Source organism: Oreochromis niloticus, linkage group LG23 (genome assembly GCF_001858045.2).
Source record: "Oreochromis niloticus isolate F11D_XX linkage group LG23, O_niloticus_UMD_NMBU, whole genome shotgun sequence".
In the NCBI taxonomy this organism is placed as follows: domain Eukaryota; kingdom Metazoa; phylum Chordata; class Actinopteri; order Cichliformes; family Cichlidae; genus Oreochromis; species Oreochromis niloticus.
Window position 1 is genome coordinate 40,889,619 of NC_031986.2, and position 22,684 is coordinate 40,912,302.

Below are 22,684 nucleotides of genomic sequence, written 5' to 3' on the forward strand. Positions count from 1 at the left end.
TATAAAAGAAACACGTTTCGACTTCTGTTTTAAAGAAGTTTAAATCATAACTGACATATGAGAAAATATTTTAATCTAAATCTTGTCTTAAAAAAACTAACAGCTGAGATAAAAAAATAAATATTAATATCAATGCTTCCATTCATACTACTGGTGTTAAATAAATACTGAAAATCACAATAAAATGGGCAAGTGTAGCGCCACAATTTTGAAAAAAACGAGTGTAACATCTTTACTTGACTGTTATTATGTTTGTTACATGCCAACCCCGCTCCAGAGCCAGAGGATTAGGGATGATAGTTTTTCCTAGAATAGGGCTTTGATGTTAAAGAGTTACCGTAGTGACAGGAAAAGAAGACAACAAAAAAAAAAAATCACTGTAACCTGACAGAAACACCTCAGGTTTGCATGAATGAGTCAGACTTTCATGCTGCGCAGTAAAATCATTAGGATGCTCCCCTGATGGGCTAACCTCCACACAGGGAAAGAAGGGAGACGGGAAGAATAAGAGAAAAGAAGGTAGAATGGAACAAAGAGAGACAGAAAATTACACACGAATGAAATTCAGCAATAGGTATGCCCCGCTGCCAAAGTGCTTCAAGTCCCAAAAATCCACAGTTCTCTCTCTCTCTCTTTGTACTCACCCCCCCAACACATGCCTCACCCTCCTGCAGGGTCCTGTGGCAGTAAATCAGCGAGCCAATTAAGGGGACACTAAAAAAGGGATTAGCCTGAGACCTATTCATCTCACTCAACTGTTCCCTTTGCCAATTCACACTGTGGGGAAATGGTTTTATAAAACACACTCTTTTGAGCGTCACGCAGGATAGGAGGTTGCTCAAGTGTTCAAGGTAACGGGCTTTAGAACAGTTCTCTTGTCCAAAGTGAAGGTCAAGCCTTTAAGTTTTTTTTTCCCTTTGTTTCTGCTTCTGCATGGCTTCTTTCTTTTAATGAAAAGTCTGCTGTTCTTAAACTCTTTTGGGTCAATCATTTAATCAGACTAATTGTACACAATTAGCAAAAATTCACAATTAATTTGATTTGATTTGACTGATCGAGGGTCCTTATAATCAACAGTTGTGTTTTGTTTTTCTAATCCATCATATAATTTTCCCTAGTTTCTAGGAGATCCCCTAATCTTTGGTCTTTTTTTTTCCATAAATCTCAGTTGAAAGGATATTTTTCTTGTTCTGGGTTAATACTCAGACATCCTTTTATCAGATTATCAGAAGGTATTGGACTTCTCTCAGTCTGCAACGCGAAAAAAGGAACCTAATCAAGAGGATCTGTTTTAACCTTCCTGTTTAGTCAGGAATCTGTAATAGGTGTTTCATTTAAAAAACATGCTTTAATAGAGTCACCACCAACCCTAGGTTATCAAATCATGTGCTTCAATGATACCTCTGTGGAACAGACCAGGAGAGAACTTCCACCGTACCTGCCGGGTGCTGCGAAAGGTGTACATGTGGTAGAGGATGGGGATGAGTTTCCTGTCATAGGCTGGGTTCAGGATGTCGCTATTAATTTTAAGATTTTTAACCATCATATCCACCATGTACGTGCCAAGCTCCAGAGTTACTATGTATGGCCAGCTTGTCTCGCCCCCCTGCAGCGTAGGTCCTGAACTCTGCTCCATCTCCAGCTTCCACCACTGCTCCCTTGGAAGGACGTCATACTCCTGCAGGGATAAAAGGTTGGTTGTTTTAATTTTGTGAGGAAAGTGTGTTATTTTGTTAGTACCTCAAAGACATAAAGATTCAGAGTTACAACCATTTTCTAGTATTTTCTCTTTTATGAAAGTTAGCATGAGCAAGCTATATATTTGCTGGTTTTATTTGCTCTGAACGTTTATCCTTGGTCTTAAGTCCTGGATCCTCAGACCACCACGACTGATTGAACGGGTACCCCACATGCCTGTCTTTGCATTTCTTGTTTCCACTGTATGTACTTGCTAGTGATCATAATTTCCACTGGCCCTGAGTTATTTCATCTCGTTCTGTTATTTCTGCTTATTCAGTGGCTAAAAGAGGAGAAGACTCAAACAAAGAACGCCAGAGGGAAGAGAAAATCAAAATCTTTTTACCAGGCTCTTAAAAAGTGAGGAAAACTGAAATACAAAAATATACAAGAAACAAAATTAACAAAAAACCCCAAAACTGGTGAAATGACTGAATATTAAGAATTTAAGTTTTAAATCACTACAAGTCTGCACTCATAAATGCAAGCTACATTTCCCAGAGCTTGGTTATCGACCAAGACTATATTTACACTGTTCCTAAACCATATGACCATATATTACATCAGATAAATGAACACATTTTTCTATTAATTCTGGCTATTTTTTAATTATAACCCCTTTATGGTTATTCTGAATTTAACTTGAAGTCAAATGGCAACCCCCAGGGCTGACAAACAATTAAGGTTATTAGAATAGCTGCTTTGATCATTAGATGTGCAAACACAGGAAGCTGTAGCTTATTACTGCCTGCCAGGTCTCACGTCCACTGACTGCAATCACTGATTGGACCTCTTGACTACGTTTGTGCTTCTGGTGCCTTTTGGAGCACTCTAGTTGAATTATCTGACAAATAATATGGCTTCACTGTGTGCTACAGTCCAGAAAAGAAATTTGTGCTTTAGTTCTGAACAGTCTAATTCTTGTTTTTTGTTTATTGGTTACTGATCAGCATAAATGTGCCCGTCTGCTGCAGCTTACTAACCAGGCTAATGTCAGCTAATACCTTAGCAGTCCACCTTCTCCCCCAAAAATGAGGAGTTCTGGTGCCCAGATTTTAATTTTACGTGGACGTTTAATAATAAATACTGTACATAAACACGAGTAGCCTTCAGTAACAGGGAGCGTTGCCTATTGTTTCTGACATTTATCTTCAAAATTGATCCTTGAACACGTAAATATGTAAAGTGAGAACTTTGATAAGGGAGAATTGAAAGTAACACTAGCTGTCAAAACAACAATGAAAAACATTTTAACAGGCACCATTTTAACTACAAAGGCTGCATATAAAGTGCCTTTCATAAAACAAACACCTTAACTAACATCTAGTCTAACTAACTGGTGGACTATAATGAGCTCTTGCTCATTATAGTCTTGATGACATACGCATTTTTCCCTCAGTGCTCCAGAACCATCAAAACACTGAGTCAGTGATGCTGCCTGTAAAGTCCCATTGAGGAAACACAGTCCTTCATTTTGCTAAAAAGGAGTAAACAGCATTTCAATGAGCTCGCGAACAAGGTCGCAAACAAAGTTTATAGAAGTCCACAACATTTGGCTTCATAACATGAAAATATTGTAGTTTAATTGGTAAAACAAATTGGGTCTGGCTTCTGGGAAGCAAAATATGATATAAAAAGAATGCAGTGCTGAGAAATGAAAGCCGATAGGCCACACTGGATGATAAAAACAGTAGATAAGACTTTAGAAATCTGTTTTGTGCTTTCAAATCAGTAGTAACTACATCATACTTCAGCCATAATATTGCAGACTTTATAACAACTGCTATGCAGTACAGCATGCAAAGCATATCTCTCGCTAACAATTTATGAGTTTTGTGGGGGTTTTTTTACCTTAGTATCTTTGGCCAGTAGGTCTGTGTAGGCATTATAAATGCTGCCCAACTTTTCCACCGTCTGATTCTGGTGCTTCTGACGCACGCAGTACTTGGTGAAGACCCTATTGCCGAGATCTCGAGCTAAAATCTTCAGCGACTCTCCGCTAGGAGGCAAGTTGGCAACACTCTGGACAAAGGAACACAGTTAAAAGATATCTTACATTAAAAAACAACATATCAATAAATAAAAAACAGCAAATGACTGTTCAAGGCTTTTGTAAAGCCTTATTAGCCTAATGGAAAAAAGGGGGTTGGTGGGATCAGAGGGAAAGATTATAATGCAAACTGTATTCTAGAATTGGTTCTCATACCCTGCATATTTCCCCTGTACTGGAAGCAAAGATATCTGATGAAAGCAAGTCCTGCTTAACTCTTATAATGTGATGTTTTGATGGACATTGCCACTGTTAGCTACTTGATTTGTGTTCTGTGGTTTTTCCCATATTGGTTGTGTCAAACGCAACGACAAAAAAACAAAAGACAGAACATCAGTACAGGCCACTTTGTAATGCTGTAGTAAAATAAAATTGTTCTCAACTTTATCAAAACAGACACAAGTCTTTGTACTATCTTAAAATTCTGGCTTTTCATTGATCGGTAGGCTGGGCTAGGTGGCTTGTATTACCTGTATCATGATGTCAACATATTCTTTATCTTCCAGGAGACACAGATATGGATAAAGGTTAAGTCTGTAGTCCCTGGTGTTGCTTTTTGCCAGGATCATTTTGCTCTCCCTTAAGGCCTGGAGGAGGATCTTCTGCCACTGTATCCGCTGCTCTGCCAACAGCTCCCTCTGAAAGGACAACACAAAGGGATGTCATCAATTTCATGAAAGTGCCCAATAGCATGAAAACCATAAAGGGTCAATTTGGTGAAGTTGTCAGGGAAAGAAAAACAAACAACAAACCAAAAAACCCAATCCAGAAGCCTTCAGATCAGATACTACATGATCCAAATGGAAGATCATTTGAAATTTGCAGTAGAAATGGTCACATCTCACTGGACGGAAGCCTTGTGTCTAACATGACCATGAATTTCATTAGTTGCTTAAGCTTGTTTGGCCCAGATATATTCAAATGACAGTGAGAAGAGAGACTAGCCTTCTGAGAAAACACAACTGGGTCAAGCACTTGTTTTTCTAAGGCTAAAACAGAAAGGAAGAGTCTGCTCTGTGTTTTCAAAGTCTAGCCTGTTAGAAATTGCAATTTGAATGCATCAAACTTATTAATGGTCGATTAGTTCAAGTGATTACTAAACCATACTACTCTACAAGGTCCTATAAAAAAAGCTTTATGAAGAGTAACGTGGACCAGGCTGGCCCTTTTCACCTCCAAAGCTGATCAACTGCCAACTAATAATTTGCAGATGTATGGCTGCTATGAACCTAAGCAACTTTTGATTCTTACATTACTTGCACTCAAGTTAAATGACTGCGTGTGCATGTGTTAATGTTTTCTCTTTAGTTTGACTGAAACAGAGACCCAGTCTGGATTGTGAATAGAGGGGTGACTCTGCATTCTCCCCAGCGGCCTCCATTACAATACATTATTATTCTGCCCTGCCTGTCTGTAAATGCTTCCTGACCACCAGGGACTCTCTGCCTGCTTGCTTCCCACATAGCCCATCTGCAGAGACAGACGGCCCAGCCAAGACTGTAAATGCCAGAGTTCGTAAAAAGGCACACCGCAGGAATACAATGTTTCTTCATCTAACCTGTCAAGCCTGCATGCATATCGTTTTAAAATTTGCATCAGAGAAAAATAATTATATCTCAATAAAACATTATAAATATTATCATAATTATACCAAAAAAAGCAGATTACTGCCAAAAAGATACACATCCTCTACAGTCTGAATATTACACTGCCAGTATGCTGTGTTTTGCTGGAGATCTGTCGGCTTTTTTGTGGTTCAAAAGGACAAACTGACAGCACAAAACAGCAAGAATGCAATGTTCTTCCAGCAGAAATGAAACTTTTTTTTTCATTCCAACAACCAAAGAAAGAGAAGGAAAAAGTTACTTTGAAACATATCTTTCTTTAAAAGACATATACCACCACATGCTCACGAATGAGAACACTAGTCTTGGTGTGGGCAACAAAATACATGATGTTTGCATTGAGTTTAGATCTGAATCATATTAACTGAATGCAATCTTTCCCAAATTATAATAATTAATTACCCATAACTAACATTAACAGAGCAAAGGCAACACCACAAAACAATGTGTGGAACATGAACGTTAAAATTACCACTGACCTGATCTGTGTCATTTAAGATGATTGTTGGTTCTAAAACAAAACAACTAACCAGGTGTCATTAATAGCTGAATCCTTTTCATTACACAATCCATTCTCATGAGTATCAGAGCACTTTGTATGTATACAAAAAAAGTCAACATAAAGGACAAACTGAAGATGAAAAAGGGAAACGAGTCGCTTAATTTACCATTTTCGCCATGTTTTCGGTGACGGGCTTGGCAGCTTCCACAGAGTCTATGGTGATGGTGCAGGCCTGTTCCACACTCAGCTGACGTTTAAAACGCTCCTGGAGATCCTCCTGCGTGAAGTCCAATTTTGGGTAGGTGTGGTCCGCCCTCTAAAATATAACATGTAAACAAACATCAGACAGACACAAACGATATCTTTCTTGCCCTGAGCCTAACCTTCAAAACCACAAACCCTAATGCAACAAACTCAACTCAACCCAGGCACCTGTCCAACCACCCACATAGCCACCTATCTAATTCTGCTTCCATTTAAAACTCAGAGCTTCACCTATGGCGAATACCTCTTTAGGTAATGGCTCAATGGTATTGGCTTCTAATTTTTATAGTGGTTTTATCTGCATGGAGAGAGACAGAATATAAACCAAAAGTCCAGAACAAAAAAAAATTACATAAAAGGTATAAATATACATATATATTTGCATCTCATTCTGTGAAATAAGTATTTGATCCCCAAAGAAAACAGTACTTAGTACTTGGTGGAGAAACCCTCGTCACCAGGTCGGCTCACTCCTCTTTACAAGAACTCTAAATCTTTTAGGTTTCTTGGTTGCTGCTTAGCAAGACAGATTTTGTACTGCGGTCTGGAGACTGGTGAGGCCACACTGTGACCATAAAGTACTTTTTGGAATAAGTCTGAGCAGGAAAAGTGAGCTGTATTTAATACAGCAAGATAAGCAATATTAAAAGCATGGTTTTTAAAAAAGTGTGCAAATATAGGACACTTTCCAATGAAACAGATAATTAAATGAGAGAATAATACACTCTCCAATGACAAGTTGAAACTAGATCAAACTGCATTTTGTATGATCTGAAGCTTTAATCAAAATCTCTTCACACAGCAACAAACAGTATTTTAATTAGTCTGTGTTTCTGCTGCTCAAACTGATTGAAAACCCTCCAGAGATCATTCATTGTGCCACTCTGTTATCAAATGGGCCAGTTATTTGAACAGCCTTTAAGCCCCTACGACCTGCCAAAAAAAGTCAGAGTCAGATAAATTACAAACTACCTTTATAAATGCATTAAAAGCCAGCAGGAAAGATCGGGTCACATTTGACCTTTTGGCATATCATGAAGTGGCACAGTCCCACATTTACACTCATAACATAAGACCTACTGACTGCTACCATCCCTCTATCAAACACACACACACTAACAATAAGACTGAGAGGTCTAAAAGTGAATATGCTGCATGGACTGAGGCTAAAAATACTACAATGGTACGAAAAGCTGTTAACGAATTGTGGAATCACGAGGAGTAGGGAGGTGGGAAGGAGGAGGAGAGGTGAGAGGAGGAGAGGCAACTAAAGCAGAGGACCCATTAGAAAGCAGACGTGGCTCACTATAAATAGAACAGTGCCTGTCTGGCTGTGAAGGGGTGACAATCAAATCTTTCGTAGTCAAGCTGGAGCCTTGTGACAGCTTCCCCAGCTCTGACGGTTTGGCGAAACATGCAAAACAGTGAGCCTTAAAAATAATTCCTACCTGTGTTAAGTCACATTCAGTTTCTAAATAAATTCTTTACATAATGCTTTTAAAGATTTTTGTGAACGCCAACTAAAGTAAATGCTAATGGTTAATGAATACAAAGATGCGGATTCTGTCATCCGACCATAAAAAAATGCAGCGGTCACCATCATTTCCAACGATTTCAGTTTAAGATAATGGCAAGATCAAACACCAGATGAACACGTGCATATGTGGATTGACTATTTAACTTCCACTATCTTGACATCAGCAGAAAAGAAGGGCATCTAATTTTCCCATACGCCAACTTGTCAGTAAATAAGTTCGCTGATAAAAAAGATCTCTCTGTAATACCTCTGTGTAGAAGTCTTGAACCAGCAATGAAGAAAACTGGCTTGTGTGCATGTTGAGGCTGGGCTGATACTCTGGCTTTACGATGCGTATGGCTTTTAGCAGCATGTCCCTCTCATCTTGCCGGAAAACACATTGGTTGAACAGATCATCCACAGAGAGGCCATCCTCCTCCATCTGGCTTAGACACCTGGAAATGCAGAAACGTACAGTCTGTGTGCCACATGTATATTGTCTCTTAAAACTTATGTAACGTCAGTAGTGAGCTAAAGATACTAGTCAGTGGGACAAGCTGCCACAGTATTAAAAAAATAATGTAAAAAAGCCAGAATGCAATCATTTGCAATTAATTTAAATCCTATTTTAATTTGAAAATACTACAAATACAGTATGTACTATACAATATGTGTTAAAATGAGAAGATTTTGTTTTGAAGTGTGAAGAACATAAGCATATTTTAAATATGATAAAGCTAAAAAGTTATCACACATGCCACAAAAGTTTGGAAAGTTTTGTAATGCTTCAACGCCAGGTGGAAAATCTAACATCTATTTAGTGGAAAAGTCTCAAGCCACCTCTGATTTCTTTATAGTTTGTTAGGACAATGGGAAACGGATGCAGTGATTTATTAAAAGGTGCAAACATGAAATACAGCATATAAGCCAAAACAGAGTTTTTATAATTCTACTGAGCTTGAAAGTCAGTATGACCAATTTTAACATACCTCATCCTTTTCTCCCCAAGTTCCCTCTTTAAAAATGGCTTCTTCGCAGCCACCCTTTTACCCATTTCTGATGAGGCTTCAGCAAACAGAGCGGGAGTTGCAAGTTCGATTCCCACCCAGTATCCAGTAAGGGTCCTGGCTAGACCCCCCCAAACCAAGCCCTGGAATGGTGCGGCTACGTCTGCAGCCTGTCCGCAGCTCAGACAGAAGCATTTCACTACATGTTGTACTCTGTATGATTGTATGTGACAAATAAAGGTTGTTGTTTGTTTAAATGGATCGACTCAGGTCCAGCGTCAGGTCTTTGCTTAATTTTGTTTCATGACTTTCTGATAACTGTTCATCAGCTGTAATTAGGCTTTTTACCTGTTTAGTTTCCTCAATTTTTTAAGGACACACTGTAAGTTTTTGGTCAATAGCTCTTTAGAAATCACCTCAGTGAGCAAAAATGGTATTTTATATCTGCCAAACTGTGCTGTCTTTGGCATTTTCATAGATTTAACTAACGAAAAAAGGAACATAATGTTTTTGTGACAGGCCGATACAACAAAGTGCAAAAAGGAACTATGAAATTAAATTAAATTAGCAGAACATCTGACTCTGTGGAACTAAAACATCAAGAAATGATGGGTAGCTCAAGACTTTTGCACAGTACAGTATAGGCTTCTCCCTTCCCACAAAGAGTCGCCACACCAGGAGCTCTGCATGTTAACTTTTACATCAAAGGCCCTTCCTGACGCAACACCAACGGGGATTTGTGTCTCTGGCTGGAATCACACCAATGACCTTTCACTTGCCAAATGTGCTGGAAGCAAAGCATAGTACTGTATATTTAAAAAATGTTCCTCAAACCCGTAGCAGAAGGTATTAGTACCTCTTCATTCCATCAGATTAGCCAGGGAGCACTCACAAAGCTAGCTGGAATGCCACTACGAGGACACAAGAGGTAGATTTTCATTTTCGAAGGAGATTATGGTTATTATGATGGATCAGACCACAGAGTATGATCACAAGTCGAGTTTATAACATCTGACCTGCCTGCTGATGTGGGAAGAGGATAACTTAATTATATAACTTCCTGGCTCCCTGATTAATTTAAAAAAAAAAAAACTCCCTCTGGGATCATTGTATATGTTTCTTCTGCCCTGATCAAGAGTTGCAGAATATCAATTGAAGTATTTGCATTGACAGGCCTTCTGTCAGTCTCAAAAGTATGAGTTTAATCAAGAGGCAGATGGCCACTGACGACACCAGTGAAATGTTTATTTAAACAGAATCTCCTAGAGAGAGCGCAGACTCCATGACTGGACTACAGAATGCAGACAATTCCAGTGTTGTTGGAATATAAATGAGAAGTGTAATGTAATGAGTAGTCCATAACTCAGTTTGATATACGATGCCTAAAAAGGTCTGTGAATTAATATTTTCCGTCTGCTGCAGCTTTATTCCTTTATGACTAGTGGGACTCAGGGGTTAAAGAGGTCTGAGTAAATTATTATGGATATGCAGTCCTATTAGATGTAATATTTAATTCAGAATCTGCATATGCAAACTATGAAACACATATAACAAAGTATTTTTTGAAAGCCTTGGATTCAGGAGAAACACAGCTACTATAAACCGTACAAATAAAAAACAAAGTATCAGACTATCAGATGTCAAATAATGGTCTCGTGCATGTAGGATCTTTGAGATACTATATGCTAGAAAAAAAGTGATAATATTGATAAAAATAATGTACATATAAAATGTAGGTAGCATGTTTGGCACCAGTGCTCCCTTCAGGTTAACAACAGAACTACATGGCTAAGCCAAGAGACGAGTAAGGAAAACCCATTTGTCACTGACAACAAGGATAACAGAGTTCTGCTTCACCCGGCACACCTTTTACTCAAGACAATTATAAATAACAGCACGTTAATTAGCAACTGGAGGAAACCCTGGCTCAGCAGTTTCCACCTATTGAGGCTCATCAGAAGTGTGCAGGGAACTGAATGTCACTGATTAACAAACAAAAGAGGGACTGTAATACTACTCAAAAGTTTTGAAATATTTTAAAGGAGGCCAAAGAGGTTAAAAAAAATTGAGCATTTTCACTCATGCCTCAGAGTCTCTTGTGATGCAAGATGCAATTTTGTCCTGGGTAAATGAGAGAGCCCTGAACAAAGACAGGATTAGTCTGGGTGCTGGCAATGTGGTCCAAAGGAACAAAGAGGGCAGAGAGGTTGAAAGATAGAGTACAATCAGCCCTGTGACCGTTCTGCTGCACCTTAGGGAATATAGCGCTCTGGAGGATACAGCACTTATAAAGGGAAAATATAAAGGGATGAGAGTGTGTGTTTCAGAATGTTGCTGTGCATGTGAGAAAAAGACAGAAGAAGCACACTGTTACACTGAGGGCAAGGATGCTGCAGGACAGACTTTGGGGGTTTCAGTATTAGAAGAGTATAGCAGTTGGACTATTAAAGAAAGAAAAAAGAAAAAAGGGAGGGAGGGCATAGGGAAAACAGGGATTTAATGACAACAACAAAAAGTAGTGAAAGATAATGAATAAGGTAGGGGAAAGAAGAAGCTGCTTAGCCAGAGACAGAGCGGGAGGGCAGCACTGCTGAACAACAATGTCATATGAGCATCAGCTTACAGTGATCGATGGACCAACCAGATACCCACCGTCAACCCTAATGCCCTGCCACCTGTATCGCCATTGGAGCACACTGCATAAGGTGATGTCCTCAGAGTCAAAGACTGAAGTGTCCGTGCTGTTCTGTACGCGTTTTCAGCAAAAGCACGTGACATGACTAAGCAGATGAAATCTGGAAAAGTACTGATTACAGCCAGAAGAGACATGAGGGTTGTCGGTCTTGCGTGCTGCTCAGTAACATTCAATATTCATTAGTTACTGTTAGTTATGTTTATGTTGGTTGTTGCTGTGGTTTCCCTAATGTGTTGTTCTCTTTTTGCTTGTTCTTTTTTCCCAGCAGGTGATCAAGCAGATTTTTAGTTTCTTTTCTCTCCGTCTCTCGTCCCCTCTGTTTTTCTTTCCCTCTCCTTTTCTTGAGCTTTTTCCCAACTTTTCTTGTCTTTCCTATCCCCCGGTCCTGTCTGTTACAACTCTAATAACTTAAAAGTAAAAAAATAAATAAATAATAAAGCTCAATCAAGTGGACCAGGATGACAAAGCCGTAATGATCCACTTGGGAAAATAATCTTCTGGGCATTTTTCTTGGCCTTTAGACAATAATTCTGATTGCTACAGTGCCGAACAGGACAGGCAAAAAAAAACAACAAATCTTTTCTGTATAAAGAATTATACCTGTATTCATTTATCCTCCATGTTTCTCAGCTGCTGTCAGAATAACTTCTGTAGTCAGACAGCATTCTCATCAAGGACGCAGCATTTATGTAGCTGTGTTCAAACAGGGGCTGCATATTATAAAAGAGGGTAAATGAAAAAAACAACCCCTGTGCTCTGTAGTTTTTCATCTGCTATAAGACTAATGTTAGGTTTATCAGAAGGGAAAAAAGAAAATTAAATATGAGCCCCGCCTCTGCCTCGGCAGCAGGCCAGCTGACTGCATTTTCTCCTAGTTGCTATCAAACAGGCACCGGTGCTGTGACAAAATACAGTCTTCTCCTGAAACTGTGAGCTTTGCTTAGCAAGTTTATATTTTCTGAGTGTCATGCAATTAAGCAATTAAATTAATATAACTGTTTCCAGAAACGTTTTTAAAAGTGTTTTAGAAACCACATGTTTATTTGAACAAAACAAAGACATGCTGAAAGGTTGAAACTTGCTTATTTAAACATATATAGACGTTTTGAATGGGACGCCAGCAGCATCTTTTAAAATATTTGGAATAGGAGTGACAAAGGAAAAATGAAATGGGGGATTACTGCTTAAAAATTCTACAATTTAATAAACTTGTGAAAACAAATTGTGCATTTATAATCTACCAGGTAAAATATTTAAAAGATTCAAAGCAGCTAAAATTGAAACAATTTAAAAGATAAAATTTAAAAAAAAATTTGAATGGGCTCAGAAACACTTTTAAGTGAAAACAGTTTTTAGCGGCATCCACAAATATAGTTAAAACAGCTGACTTTTGGTCCAAACTTTTTTAAGATGGACCAAGATGAAGTGGAATATCTTCCTACAGTGTAATGAATCAAAAGTATAAACTGTTATTTGATGGATTCCACTTTCTCTTTGCTAAAAAGAGCAATATTCAGGTTTCGTTATTAGCGTACACTTCCAAAGCCACCTTTGATAATGTATAGAGGTGTGCAGTAGTGCAAAAGGCACATCTGTGAAGGAGCGACATATGCTGACATCAAGAGGACATTTTGAAGAAAGGTTGGTTGTTTCATTAGGCCAATGTCAATTTCGCAGTAAGAGAGTCCGGGTACTAAGCTGACCTCCCTGAAGTCCTGATGTGTCCTCCAATACTAACATTTAGCTGCATACATTTTTTAAAAGGCATGCATTTTTGAAAAAATACATTTTTTAGGGTTAGGGGTTTTAAATTATTTGCAAATAATTGCATATTGGTTTTATTTATATTTTAAATAGAGATCCAAACCCAGCTTGTAGCGATCTGTCAGGATGACCCAGTTATTGCTGAGATGGAACTGGGCTACACACTGACAAGATTGTCCTTGATTAATACATTTGCAAAATCCAAGAAGAAATGAACTACACTACAATTATTATCTGTATGGTTCAGCTGCCTTGTAGAAATGTAATTAGTCCTCACCCATTCTCATTAAGACTGTGTCAGAATGCTGCCACAACCAAAACAAATTCAAGCGACCTTGTGAGAGCAGCACTAATTAATAGAGAGATTTAAAACTGACAAAAAGTTGAGAAAATCATAATGCCATGCTGGATTGCCATGGAAACTACAAAAGTGATTAGTGCAAGTAGAAGGAATACTGGTAGGTGTCAGCTTAATACAGTTTTATCAAAACAAAGCATTCCTTTGTTCTCCAGTGACACAAAAGACGACTAAACTGCAAAACAGACTTATAAAACAATAACAGACCACAATTCTTAGATGTGCATGGTATTAATGAGCTCACTTTTGGAAAAACATATTAAGAGAATATAGGACATGCAGCTAGAAATCAGATTTTTTCAGCCCTGCAGGCTAAAGGAAAATGATTGAACACTACACGAAAAACATTCAATTGATGCTCTTAAAATGAGCAAGTATGTTACTATCACATCAGCAGAAACATTTATAATAAATACACTTTGCCAGAAATTTCACCCAAAAGTAAAAAGCCTGAGCTGATTATGACCCCTGCTGGTAAATCTTTATGTTGCTACGAGACCTCTATCCCACAGCAGCACAGTGTTAGCTCTCTTCTGAAATGTCACATATGCTGAAATACATGTGGTGCAATTTGAAACACGTTGGCATAAACACACCTCTTTATGATCCCTGTGCGTGTGTATCTTTGCAACATACCTTGAAACAACCTTTGGGGAGCAGTTTGGGTTGCGACCCATACACTCCAAAGCAGCAAAGTAGGAACCAAGATTTGGCTTCAGACCAGCCTCTTCTAAAAGAATAAACATGCGGCCAATCTGATTCAATGTACCCTACAAATGAAAGAGATATCAGGGAGAGCAGTGAGCCTAATTATCCTGAGTCCATGATACCAAGCAAACAAGTGAAAATTAAAGTCAACAAAATTAGTGACCAAAGATGAGGCTTAGTTTAGTTTCTTCGGATTATTATTAAAGGGCAGAGAGAATAAGAGCATGTTCAACTGCATGTTTGCCCACAGATATTTGAAGAGGGCCCTAAACAATTAAGTACCAGTGGGCCCACGGATCTTTGTCACAGAACATATTTTGACGCATTACACTTAAAAAACCACAAACAATAAAAGTCATGTGTGAATTTCCTTTAGCTGCTTTGCTCATCTCCTGAATTTTATTTCTGAACTCACCTTTTTGGCCCACACCCTCATCATGATGTTGTAAACGCCTGTGTTGAGATGTTTTCGTCGACTCATAACTCTGTGCTGACTGAGCAGGAAATGATGTGCCCGCTCGATGTCCCCGGCAAATATACAGGCCTCCAAGTATGAGCAGATGCTAAGACTGATGTCCTGGCATGCATTTCCCACACTGCCCTCCTGCATGCGCTCTGGTTTACTTGACAATGTCCAATGGCTTACTTGTTGATTAAGTCTCTTCTCCAGCTCCTCCACCTCAGCCAGCTCCTCGGCTGTGCCCTGAGGGTCAGTACCAGTCAGTTCAGTTCCCTCTTTTTGTATTTTAGAGTCTTTTCGTTTCTTTTTAGATGCTTTTTGTGGCACGGTGGCTGCTCCTGCCATGGCAGTGGCAGTAGCTGTGGTAGCTGTCGAAGAAACTGCAGCTCGTATTTCATCTGACAGTTTTGAATGACCTCTGCTCTTTTTAACTCCAGTAGATATTGTTTTATGTGTTGTACCTGTGGACATCAAGCTGCTTTTGGTACCTTTAGATGATGTTGTTGGTAGTTTCTCTTTGACACATATCTGCATTTTTTGCTGGAGGCGCTGCTGTTTTTTAAGTTTGTTCTTCTTCTCTTGAGTTAGTTTTTCTATCCAGCGGCGGGGCTGAGATTTAAAGGAGCCTTTATCGCCAGTCTGTCCAGATTTAGGCATGTCAGTTTTCTCCTGGGGTGTGCTTCTGTGGCCCTTACCAGATGAAGTACCTCTTCCATGAGAAGGCGCTTTCATAAACTGCACCTTTGCATGTTGGACATCTAGAACGACGTCACATTGTAGTTGTTGGATTCTGGCCTCAAGTACTGGAGGGAACATTACAAAAATGTTACTAAATGAGTAATACAGAAAGCACCACAGTCTACATTAGCCTGTAAAATACTATAATAACATATCACAAACAACACAAAGATCTATAACTGCCATCTGCAGTGACATACCGTCTAACAGCTGAAATTGTTCCAGTGCGCGTTTCTTTGCTTCATCGGTCTTTGGAATTCTAGATGAAACATTTATGTTTTGAAGCTGCAAAGATGTTCCTATAAAACAAACAAACAAACAAATGATGAGACATTATTTAGGAGCTTAGGCCTGGCTTTTCACTTTTGAAGGCATTTTGTTTATTGTTTAAAGATATAGACAACCACATTGCAAAAATTTAGGTTACTTGAGTAACCCCGGTTTTCAGAGCAGCATCAGTGAGATGTCTAACTATAGAATGTGCCTTCCTGCGTATTCCTTAGAAGCATTTATCTCACAACCCACCCCTGCCCATCCACCTCACTAATCTGAGCCATGGTCTGAGTAACCCACATCACTTAGGCCACTCACACACGGACTCTATTCAGACCAAGTCTTTTCTTTGCACTACCTCCAACCACTTTACAACTTGTTCTCTGATGCGTGCCTTTCTCTTACTTTTGTATATATTTATCTTGTTTTGTATATATCACTCTTGATTTTATATTTGCTTTTTATTCCTGCTGTCTACTATTTATATTTTATTCCACACAGTTGATGTTGAGCACCCACAATGTTGTTGTACATGTACAATGACAATAAAGGGCTATTCTATTCTATTCTATTCTATTCTATTCTATTCTATTCTATTCTATTCTGCCAATCCTGATTGGCTGTGCAAACCGGAAAAATGTGAGAGGTGAAGACCAGCTTGCTGCTGCTCATATATCCTGAATTGACACCCCTCTGAAAAGGGCCCAGGACGCTGCCAGACCACAAGTGGAGTGAGCCTGCAGGCCCTCTGGTGCCTGCCGCCCCAAACGTACCCAAGAGCAATCACCTCCACAATCCATTGTGAGAGCTGCTGCTTAGTGATAGACGTGCCCTTATGAGGCCCTGCTCATGAAAATAAAACGCTGGTATTGGTATGGCATGGCTGGTATGGCATTGTCTGTCCTCACAAGAACGTGATGTATATGTAGAAATGGTAGGAAGCGTCCGAGAGCGAGAAACATTGCCAGAGGCTACAGATAATTTATGTGCAATTGCTGGAGAGTGCTGCTTCAGAGACCTCTCACAGATTGCCCTTCGTGAACACCCTCCGAACCGAACAGGCCTGAATCCGTAGTGACCACATTCCGAGACTGCACAGTGCCCATAGGCACTGCCTGAGTCAGAAAAGCTGGATATCGCCAGTAGCGTAATGTCAGCAATGTCACCCTGTTACCAATGCTCTCTATGCGCCATGGTTCACAGGAGTCCGTCTGAGAGAAGCTATTCCAGTGGTGAAACTCCTTCATAAACAGTCGGGCGAGCCGACTCATATGAGATTGTAAGCCAGCTCTTACAATTAGGCACACACAATCTCATATGAACAACAACAAATGCCATATTACACTGTATCATTATTTATTTATCAGAAACTAAGCCAAGACGCAGAAGCAGTGTGTTGAAAATCTAAGTACACCCTTGCTTCCATAGGATTTAAAAAGGTAACTAGCAGCCAGCTGCTATTAATTAAATGCACCTTTTTAACTGATCATGAGCAAGTGTGAGCACCTCTGTGAAAACAGAAGTTTTGGCTGTCAGGTGTGTGCTGACACCAAGATAATGAGGAGAGAAATCAGCAGTGATCTTAAAAGGAACTGATCTTACTCCACTCTCTGCAATTCTCAGAGAAATTACAAAAAAACAAAGAGCTCTATCTCAGACCCTAGATTGTTCAGATGGCATGCTAAATCTTAGAGCACAAATGCACTGAAGCAATGCTGCAAAGAACAGGGGGGCAGTATTCTTCGACAACGATGTGACAGGCAGATAAAGTCGGATAAAAAACATTGCTTCAAGTTACTGCTGCTAATAGAGGTTCTACAAGCTGCTTTTTGGCTCGATTTCTGTTAAATAAATAATGACACGTGTGGTGTGTCATGTGTTGCGCATCATTTCTGGTTGTATTTACCTATTTTTAACACCTGGTACGGATCAAATGCTTTATTATTATATCCTGATATGTCAAACCTTAAAACTTAGTTTGCTTTAGTTTTACCATTACTGCACAGAGGAGGAGGTTCAACGTTTTCTACAAGGACGAGGAGAGCAAAGCACCGCCAAGCTTCCGACTGAGCCCACACATCACCAGCAATTTCTGAATTACTAACACGAAATCCGACAGCTGGGAATCCGTGCTTTCACTCAGCATACAAAGGCAATGATATACAACAGAGACCCAAAAGAAAGTCGCCAAATGTGCACCTCACATTGCAGTTACACTGTTGTTTTCTCACCTGATATCCATCTAACTGCGCCACCTCTCACCGACGCACACGGCTGACAGCAGTCCGCAAAAGACACGCGGACAGCGCATTTTTCAATTAAGCTCCGACGACTCAGAAGTTTGGCAAAGGCACAAACTCTAAGAAGAGACATGTTGACATGTAATAACCGCGTTACTTCAGAACACTAGGCAGCCATCTTAAATGAGACCAAGCTAATCGCAAGAAGCGATATTCGCTGTTAAAGGCTCGATGAGTCGAGTGCAGACTAATCGAGTTAAGCGTTTTTGTTTAACGTATTTGAATGACTAGCACTATAATTAGACAACAACAACTTCTTCTTATGACCCAGTTGATGTTTATTAATTTATTTCTCCCTTGAATATTTTAGAATTTTAAAATTTTATTCAAATTTATACTTTTTTCTTTCTGTTTAACGATTAATAGTTGGAGTTTTTATAGTGCTAGCCAGTGGAGTTGGTATCATGACTCTTTTGACTGTCAAACAGTGGAGCAAAGAGCCCCATACAAAGATAAATGCACACTGCCTACAGTCAACGTAAATGAGTTACTTTTCTGGCATTTTGGTATACATGCACAAGACAGCAGCAAGGTCAGGCAGTAGCACTTTACTTTTGGACTGTGCATCTCAAACCACTGGCTTGTATATAAGAAAGACTGTTCGCTATTGAACAAGAAATATCTTAAAAGCTTTTGCCTGCAGTTGTCCATAATCTAAAGCAAGTCAAGATCCCAGCATCTAGCTGACTGACCATCATCCTCCTCTCAAACACATGTTGCTCCGGGAGGACACTTCGGTTCTTTCCGAGAACCTCACAACCACTACCAGATGTGTGTTGGGAGAGATACCGACATCTGCCACTTCAATGGGATGGTGCTATCTCTGTATGTGTTAAAGTGGAAATCCCAGAAATACAGTATGTTATCGGCTTGCATGAACACCAGCAGTGCTTTGCAAAAGACCTTCAGAAATATAGGAAATCTAACTCCCAAAAACCTGCCTTTGCAAGTGGTTCTGTTGCACTAACACACATTTGAGGAAGGTCTATGACTTTTGCTGAGAAATTTTAAGAGAGTCCAAAATTTTCGTTCGATTTTCACTAATTTGGTTATGTAAGTTTTACCATTAGAGAAAATGTTTTTAAAATGTCATTTATATAGCACTAAAAGTTTTTATTTCTTTTGTTTTTTAAACTACCTCATTTTCTGTGTTTTCAGAAGCATCGGTGAAATATTTGTCTGCTGCACAGTGTGGTGTACTAAAAGATGAATTATGTTTGGCCTGTAGGTGGCAGTGTCACCACAGCCATTCAACATGGGGCCTGAAGTCAAATTGGTGGCAAAGGTGAAAATGACTGGCTTACACGATTATTGAGTAATAAGCAGTAATGTGGCCGAATTCTCTATGTACTAGTTATATACACTAAAATCTGCTTGTTTTTCTTGGATTTTCATTATTGTAGTATCAGTCATCTGTGTGCAGATGTAAATACTGAATATTAAGTGGGTAATGTAACAAATTTGCATAAGATATTTTATTGTATAAATGTTAATTAAAATGTACATTTGGTTTAACGTTCTCTTAACGTTCAGTGTAGAAGTTTAAAAGCTTCTACACTGAGTGCCATCAAATTCAGTCAGGTGAGTATGACTTTTATAGTACAGTATTTACAACCCTGCAGTTACTCTGGCAGTTACTTGATATAAACTTCCAGGAAATATTGCATTCTATCTTACCTTTATTGCCAGTGAAGTAATCTGAGGCTCGTAGTGGAACACGTAACATGCTCTCCTGCTGTCTAAGCCCAGAGTACTCGTTACGGCCTGTTGGAAATTACTGTCTTCTTTTTCTAGACAGCTTTTGAAGTTCGACTTTCATATATTTTAAATTAAGTGTGACACAACTTTAAATTGAAAGTAAAACTGAATTTATTTCATTCACATCCTGTATACTTTCTGACCCCCAGCAGTGTCAGCCTCCCCTTGTCATGCGTCCATAAAGCATTCTTAAACACTTTAGCAGCTCTTTGTGTCTCGGCAGGCTGCAGGTTAACACAAGCACTACTTGACAGAGAGAAAGAGAGAAGGGAGGGGGCCAGAGAGGGAAATGAGGTCCGGGCAGTACATCTTTTCTCAGTGGAAGCTGCGGCTGAGAGCACAGCGGTGGGTGTCTGCTACTGAGCTGTAGGTGAGGATCAGGAGGTGTTTGTTGCAACGGTTCACGAGCAGGGCCCCTTGACAGCCTCGTTTGATGTGGTTGGCCCCTGTCGGCGGCTGGCTCTTTGCACTGGTGTGACAGTCATTGCCGGGTGAGTGACTGTCAATGCCCCGACCGACAAAAGAGGAGAAGACAGGCATTCATGGGGCCTGATAATGGCCAGGCCAGGACAAGGCTGCCATTCTCATACACTTTGATCATGTGGATTCTTTTGCACACCTTTGTAGGGGCTCCCTATTTGTTTAACACATTGAAGACGGCTGTTTTTTGAAACTGCTTCACCTGGTTAGGGAAACTTGATGGAGATACTCCTCTGTGAGATGCGTGTATTGCTAAATGCCTTTGGCATGTGTTTGTGTGTGCTTGTTAACCTCTTGTTGGTGTGCACTCTACATCACTTACATGGTAATAATGTGATAGCTTGTGTGTGGAAAGCAGGCTTCTTCATCCAGCTTCTCTATAGAACCTCCATACATGTACCTCGGAATTCATTTTTTAAAATATATATTCTACTCCAAGAGCATACATTACAAAAACTGCTCATCCCGTATCCATTAATGTCCATTACAGGGAGACTGACCTCAGAAGAATCTCGTGGTCTCATTTAAGGGCCTTTAATGGACTGATGTACTCCCACTACTCTTACAGATTTTCCACACTCGTCCATCTTAAGATCGATTGAGATAGTGAAGACGTTAAAATGTCCTGTCACGTTTCGTGCCACACATTTACATGTTTATCTTTTTGGAATAATTTAAGAGAACCATGGTGCTAGGTCAATCTCCATATCAAGATTTTATTTCCATCCACAAAAATGTATCTGTTTCATCTGTGTCTTTTTTTATATGCCTCTGGTAGATCAGATTATCTGTCTACAGAGGTTTGATCATCCCTAACAACAACTTGTGAAGAACTGTGACACTGCATTTCTCAGAACTTTTCACACCATCAGATAGACAATCCAGTTATCATAACATTGCTGACAATAGACAGTAGTCACGAAGCAGGACATGCAAATATCCTCAGTGGACGTTTAACAGCATCCGTACATTTGTCAGCCAGCCACAGCTCATAGATAGCGAGCACAGCTATGCTGGCTCTAGAACAACAAATCTTGGACGCTCTGAAATGATAAGCAATTACTGCCACTGAGTGACGTGTATGAGACAACTTCCTTACGTGAGTGTTTTAATATTTTATGCTTTGGAATAAGAGGAAGCAAGGTATTTTATCTGTGAAGATTCTAATCTAAAACAATGATAACAAACACACCAAAGTTTTAAACTAGCACAATGTGAGGCTGCTTAAAAGCACTAGTTCAAGGGTAAGTAGCTACAGGAGAAAGAGCGAGACAAGGATTTAGCAGGAAGGCAAAACAATTAATAATAGGGAGCTATTACTGAGGGTTTGTCAGTTCTAGGAAGGGGGTCATATTTCAGACCCTTTTGAAGACTTTGATGGTACAAAACAGGCCTCATTATAGAGATATTATCTCTATTCATACACTTACAGAGCCGCTTGGATCCCTGCTGGGAGAGATTAGGTTCCTCTACTTGAGAACATCCTCCATGGGTGCCGGCTCTCACTGTTTTCAGTTCATGGCACACCCACGCTGCATGGCTCAACTCCGCTAAGGGGGAAACTAATCCAGGATCTTTTTAGCCATTACTCTTTGGATGACATTGCTAGTCTTACGATTGGTCTTTCTACCATGTTGTTCTGGACAGAAAAACAACTCAAGCACTATTAGATGGAATATGTTGACATTTTGTGCAGAGATACATGGTCCCCAGGGGGCACATCCCACTGACTTTCTCAGTCACCTGATATTTCCCCTTTACAGGGATGGCATTTGTGGTGTTCTCAACCACTACTGGATGGATTGCCATCATATTCTGCTCAGATATTCTTGCCCACACACATTAGTATGAACTGAGATCACTTCTTTAACCTTTCTGCTACTTCCATCATTAAAATTGTAATTTTTTCCACTGCTTCTTAAATGTTTAATTAATGGTATTCCTTTATGCAGAGTCTGTATTTGTAAATGATAGCATGCCAGTGCAATGATGCTTAGAGCAAAGGTCTAAGAACTACTGTCCTGAATTACAGCCTCAAAAAAGCCATTAGCACCAGTCCTGCATTTTCTAAAGCTCCACTTGTGCTCGTTTCTGCTCTATAAAATTAGAAATTATGCAGCACTACATGCTGACTGGATACTAGACTCTGAACAAAACTAGCTTAAATGGAAATTTAATCAATTCTTAGTATATGTTATAACTGTGAATCACAAATTGCTGTAGTTTCTGACATCAAACATTCACACTATAAAACATCAAGACATTGCATGCTAAGATATTAAAACAAAGAGACACGTTATGCTTGTGTGTGTGCTCTGGCACTGAGCTCAGACTCCAAAAATGTACTTCTAAGACGCCACAAAGCAATCTGCTGCCACATCTGATTTTCACATGACGACTGAGCTTTGTTGTTGACCTCAGGAGGCGCTCAGATTTTTGACAAGTTCTG

At 39.6% G+C, this 22,684-nt stretch overlaps 1 protein-coding gene across 2 annotated transcripts in view; it reads right to left on the reverse strand.

Moving 5' to 3' along the window:
* polrmt (polymerase (RNA) mitochondrial (DNA directed)) overlaps positions 1 to 18,142 on the reverse strand; it is a 45,799-nt gene extending 27,657 nt beyond the window's left edge. For both annotated transcript variants that reach the window (XR_270357.4, XM_005478999.4), the window contains exons 1-9: positions 17,929 to 18,142; positions 15,625 to 15,723; positions 14,642 to 15,489; positions 14,155 to 14,288; positions 7,963 to 8,149; positions 6,081 to 6,230; positions 4,258 to 4,425; positions 3,589 to 3,759; positions 1,439 to 1,678 (exon numbers count right to left, since the gene is read on the reverse strand). Coding sequence is in view for 1 of the 2 variants with exons in the window: in XM_005478999.4 (XP_005479056.1) it covers positions 1,439 to 1,678; positions 3,589 to 3,759; positions 4,258 to 4,425; positions 6,081 to 6,230; positions 7,963 to 8,149; positions 14,155 to 14,288; positions 14,642 to 15,489; positions 15,625 to 15,723; positions 17,929 to 18,070 (2,139 nt within the window). In the remaining variant the exon portion in view is untranslated. The remainder of the gene's footprint in view (positions 1 to 1,438; positions 1,679 to 3,588; positions 3,760 to 4,257; positions 4,426 to 6,080; positions 6,231 to 7,962; positions 8,150 to 14,154; positions 14,289 to 14,641; positions 15,490 to 15,624; positions 15,724 to 17,928) is intronic.
* Positions 18,143 to 22,684: the final 4,542 nt, after the last annotated feature.